The sequence below is a fragment of the Myotis brandtii genome, unplaced genomic scaffold (assembly GCF_000412655.1).
Source record: "Myotis brandtii unplaced genomic scaffold, ASM41265v1 scaffold187, whole genome shotgun sequence".
Lineage (NCBI taxonomy): Eukaryota > Metazoa > Chordata > Mammalia > Chiroptera > Vespertilionidae > Myotis > Myotis brandtii.
Genome location: NW_005356944.1, coordinates 914664 through 920213, shown reverse-complemented (window position 1 = coordinate 920213; position 5550 = coordinate 914664). Strand labels below are relative to the sequence as shown.

The window sequence follows — 5550 nt, the reverse complement described above, 5'->3', positions numbered from 1 at the left end:
GGGGCCGGCCATGCCTCAGATGGGGGGGGTGGAGGGGAGGGGGCGGGAACTGCTTGTACCAGCCCAGGGAAGGAGACAAATTGGGAGCTGATGCACCATGCAGGCCTCAGACGTGTAATCAGGGTGGAGCGCGCCAGGCTCACTTGTGGCAAAAGACAGGATATAAACAGGTGCCCACGGTCCTGCCAGCAGGTTGTGCTTGCCAGCCAGCTTGGGTGTCTGGTCTGACCACCAGTATCTGATCGCCAGCCCGGCACCACTCAGGCGGTTTGCCTTGTACCGGGGTTACCTTGGCCGTCATGATGGGAGGTGGGTGTTTTCCCCCATTGCACAGCCAGACTCAGGCGGGCAGGTGTATAGGGTGATTCAGACCTGGTGTGCCTGACTCCAGGTGTGTAATCCAAATGCCCACCAGCCTGTAATCCAAAGTACCCTTTTCAAAGGAAAAACAAAGCCTGCAGCTCACTCCCCCCCGCCGCCCCCAATTCTAAGCTACGGACTCAGATTTGAGAAACCCACATGGAAGATGAAATGCTACCACTGCAGCTGGGGCCCGGGTGGCTTGGCACAGCCCCTCAGTGTGCAGGGTCACCCAGGAGGTGCAGCTGGCTCGCCAAGCTGGAGCACAAAAAGAAGGCGGAGTGTGAGAGGAGCGCTGCCTGGCCGCTCTGCCCCCTCCACTGAGCCCGCACCCCACACTCAGCACCCTCCCCCAGCACTCGGAGGCAGGGTGAACCCCTAAGGCTGCTCCAGGAAGTGGCGGTTGATCTGAGACTTACAGGGCCAAGGGCAGGTGGCTGCACCCCTGCTGGCCTGGAGCTCAGGCCCCTGGTTTGAGTTTTACAGATTGGGGGTCTTCTCAGGCTGTGATGGGAGTTCAGGGGGTGGGGCCAGTGTGTGGACAAAGGAGTGGCCACCCCTCAAAGGGCAGCATCTGCCCCTCACCTCGTCCCCAGCTCCCTAGCTGGCCAGGACCCTGGGTGAAAGGCCCCCTTCAGAGCTGCTGATTCTACCCGCACCCAGAGCTCCTGCAGTAAGAGGCCTTTGGGGCCATCTGCCCACGTGGCACCTCAGAACCCACGATGCAGGAAGCAAGGGGGTGCACCCACTGCTCCGGGCCCCAGACGGGAGCCCTTCATGTGAGATCTCGTCAAAACAGTCACTTCTGCCGTCAAAAATGTTACCATGAAGCTGACCCCTTGTCCTGTTCTCATCTCAAAGAGGCGGTCACAGAACTTGCCCAAGGCCACCAGGCTTGACAGGGTCAGGACACCCAGCCCCCAGTTCTGCCCGCTCCATCCAAAGCACACAGAGGGCGGGTCTCAGGCAGACAGGCCGGGTCGGATCCCAGCTCCGCCGCTCGCTCCCTGAGCCTTGTCTTCCCTGCTTCAGAGGCAGGGCCCCTAGGGTGGCCACCTTTGCTCAGCACCCAGTGCATTTGGGGGGCGGGGGGGGGGGTTAAGGGTCGGTGCAGGGAGCCCAGCGCCCCACCCAACTCCCAGAACAAAGCAGGTAGGACCCACCCTTCCCGAAAGCAGCTCAGACTCGGTGGCGCCCATGGGCCAGAGGGGTGGTGGCCGATGGGGCTCAGGCCTGGCTTCCTGTGCGCCCAGAAGGTTTGCTGATTATAAAACCACATGGCCTGCAGCCTCCGTGGAGCGTGGGAGCCCCTATGGTGTGTTGGAGCAGCACAGAAGGTTTTTGGAAGAAAAGCCAGGATGATGAAATCACCATCTGTCCACCCATTTGGAGCTTTGGACTTTTCAAAGGACACACCCTGGTGTGCTGGGGTGGGCGGGGGAGGAGGAGTGCAGGGCTGCCAAAGACTAGCTTGGGGAGTGGGGACCCTCAACATCACCCTTTCCATCAGCCTCTCCCCCACATAGACACGTTTTAGATAAAACGTGGAGCCTGAGCGGCAATGCAGCTCCCACCCTCCAACCACACTCTTCCTAGACCAGCAGTTCTCAACCTGTGGGTCGCGACCCCTTTGGAGGTCGAACGACCCTTTCCCAGGAGTCGCCTAAGACCATCGGAAAACACATATAATTACATACTGTTTTTGTGATTAATCACTATGCTTTAATTATGTTCAATTTGTAACAATGAAAATACATCCTGCATATCAGATATTTACATTATGATTCATAACTAGCAAAATGACAGCTATGAAGTAGCAACGAAAATAATTTTATGGTTGGGGGTCACCACAACATGAGGAACTGTATGAAAGGGTCGCAGCATGAGGAAGGTTGAGAACCACTGGCCTAGACAGTCCCACGACCACGGGTGGCCACCCGGTGTACCACTTGCCCCTCACACCTGAGCTGGGGCAGTTCTCCACTCTGAACAGACAGCAGCCCAGAGAGAGGGGAAATGACTTGCCCATGGCCACAGGCCTGGTCAACAGTCTGACCCACAGCCAGCCTCCCTTTGGTCCCTGGGTCTCTGGGGCAGGGGTGGGGCACTGTGCTTCCGGTGGGGCCCAGGGCCAGGGCAGCGGGCCAATGCAAGTGGCCCTGCAGGCCCATCTGCTGAGAGTGGCTTCCTGAGGCCGGGCTGGGAGAGGCTCGCCCGCAGCCACTGAAGGGAGCCCCATAGGCCACTCAGGAGCCCAAGAGGTGGCTGGGACAGACCCCGAGGCTGCCTGTGTCTGAGCCACTCCCAGGCTCAGGGACCTATGCTCGGGGGTTCAGAAGGCCTGGGTTCCCGGCCACTCCCCTGCTCTGGGCTTCACCTCCCCCTCTGTGGCAACCCCCTTATGTGAACCACCATTTTCTTTCTGCTCACCTCAGAAATATACTGGAGGATATATTTTCCATTGATTTTTAGAGAGTAGAAGAGAGGGAGGGAAGGGGAGAGAGAAACATCCATGTGAGACACTTTGATTGGTTGCCTCCCGCTCTCTCCTGAGCAGGGCCAGGGATCAGGCCTGTAACCCAGGTTCGTGCCCTTGACCGGGAATCGAACCCTCGACCTTTCGGTACATGGGCCAACACTCTGAGCACACCAGACAGGGCCTGACAGTTTCTTTTTCTCATCATTAAGGCCCTTCCCAGAGGCCTACATCAAGTCCACCGCCCTCTGGCCTTTCCTGTCCCCTGTCCTCAGTGTCTGGGGCCACAGGCTGCCCTTCTGCTGCCAGGCACTAGCCTCGGCCTGGAACCAGAAGCTCAAGGCTGGCACCACCCACCTCCCCAGCCTCAAGGTATTAATCTGTTATGGGAGGGCCCTTGTGAAGATAGCAGATCTTAGCTTTGAAATACTAAGGACCACAGGAATGAAGATGTAATTACCATGATCTGCTATCCCCAGGGCTCCCTAGAGCTAGTGCCGACACCTCAATACCAAAGGGGCTGGGAAGGGGGAGAGGTATGGGAGGACAGGCGCCCCTGCACCTGGTGGGCCTTCGGAAGCAGTGACCAGGGAGTGTGAATGAGGAGGCGATGGGAAGGTCTGCTCAGAATCACTGGGCCAGGGTCTTTGCCACACGCAGACCCTGCTCCCTGGGGTGAGGCCTGTGCAGCCCTGGTGGTCTGGCTCACACAAGATTAGAAAACAGATCTGCTGGGGCAAAGCAGGGCCCAGTGCAGGAGCTGTTTCTGATGGCGGGGCTGGGGGACTGGCTGCTTGTGGAGTCTGGAGCAGGGGTTCAGGTACAGACTGAGTCTTGAGGGGTTTTCTGACCTTGAGCTGCAAAGGAGCAGGGAGCCAACCCCCTTTTACAGACAAGGACACTGAGGCTTGGAACAGGATGTGACAAAAGGAATACAGGACCAAAGGAATCCAGTACCAGATGGACTGCCCCCCGTAGACACCGGTGGGTCTCAGTTTTTGTCTGTTTCCCCTCTGCTGTTCTACGTGGGATGGAGTATGAAGGGTCAGGGAGAGACCTGAGAATTCAGCATTCAGAGAAGCTAAGAAACTTGCCCGAGGTCACACAGGGAGTCAGCCAGGACCCAGAGGCCCCCCCCCAGCTGGTCCTTGACTGCTGACCCTGGGGGCTGGGTTGGAGTGGGTTTGGGGATCAGAGTGTCCAAGAAGGGCAATGAGGAGTGGTCCGTTTTCCTACCCAGGAGCCTTTCCCTACCCTATAACTCCCCAGAAGATGGGAACTTGGGCTGGTCCGGAGCACCTGGCCCTCCTCTGGTCTCTGGCACCCCCCTGTGGCCTCCCAGGGCATAAACCCTACCGTGGGCCCCGCCCCCAAAAGGAGGGCTCAGAATGCTACAGGTGAGAACCGGGAGGGCTCAACCACACAATCCCAGCCCCCCTCCCAGAATAAACCCTACCGTGGGCCCCGCCCCCAAAAGGAGGGCCCAGAATGCTACAGGTGAGAACCCGGAGGGCTCAACCACACAATCCCAGCCCCTCTCCCAGAAGACACGGGCCATTGAAACTTAAATCTTGGTATTTAATAATAATAATAATAATAATAATAATAATAATAATAATAAATCCTGGCTCCCTTCCCCCACATGGCTTGGGTAGGAGAGAGCCTGTTTGTCTTGGTTCCCCCAGGGACAGGTCTCGGAGGAGATCAAATGGGAGAGACCTGTGGGGAAGCCCCGGGCTGCTAGGGATGCTTGCTTCAGCTCCAAGGACGTCAGAGTGCCTCCTCCCTCAAGGCTCGCAACCGTACCCAGAAGACTCCAGAAGGTCTCCCCGCCTGAGGGAGGAGGCAAACCCTCCAAAAAGATCTTTTTTAATAGAAGAATTTGTTATCTAAAGCCGCTAAAAACCCCACCCTTCGATCCCTCCTCTTGGACAGACCCACCGTCCTGTGGCTTCTGGTCCAGCCCAGCTGGAGACAGCTGGACAGAAGTCAGAAATGCCACTGGATAAGCCAACCCCGCCCTCTCCTGATCTCCAGCCCGTTCAGACTTCTCCTTGGCCTTTAAGTTCCAGGCCGGACAAGGCCCTGCTCCGCCCAGGGCTTTGAGAGCCTGTGGTGGCCTGCTCTCCCCCCCTTCCCCCAGGCGTGCATCTCCTAAACTCTAAGGACCCCCGGAGACTTGCCATCAGGGAAGCAATGGCCAGCGGCAGCTTGTCTCTTGCTAACTCCCTGAGCCTGGCCCCAAGGCTCCCTTTTCGCTGGCTTCTCAGTGAGCCAAAGCAGCCCTGCTAGGCCTTCCTGTTGCTGCTTCTGCGCTAAGCCCTTGTTTCCCAGTCGCCGGCTTTAATAAAAGTACACACACACACACACACACACACACACACACACACCCCAGAGCCTATGGGGGAGCCGCCGGCTCAGCCCCACTGCAGGGTTTAGCTAAGGGTCCCCTCATCCTCGGCCTCTCAATGCATTTTGTCCTTCCCAAGTCTCAGTGTGTCCATCTGCCAAATGGGTGTGACCATTCCTGCCTCACACACCTGTCTCCCAGGTGGCTGTAACGATATGAATAAAATGAAAGCAGAAACTGGCGAGTTTTTTGAAGGGGGACATCCCGGGAAGGGAGCGGACTACAACTCCCATCCGGCTCCGGGGCCGCGGGCGTCCCGAGCCCCTCTCCCTAAGCTGAGAAAGAGGCAGCAGCTGCCCCGCCA

The 5550-nt window shown here is 57.9% G+C and overlaps 1 protein-coding gene across 1 annotated transcript in view; it reads left to right on the top strand.

Annotated features, from left to right (window-relative positions):
* Window positions 1-4324: 4324 nt before the first annotated feature.
* Window positions 4325-5550, top strand: part of CDC42BPG (CDC42 binding protein kinase gamma (DMPK-like)) — a 20054-nt gene continuing 18828 nt past the window's right edge. The window contains exon 1 of the mRNA XM_014538206.1: window positions 4325-4333. Coding sequence (XP_014393692.1) covers window positions 4325-4333 — 9 coding nt within the window. The remainder of the gene's footprint in view (window positions 4334-5550) is intronic.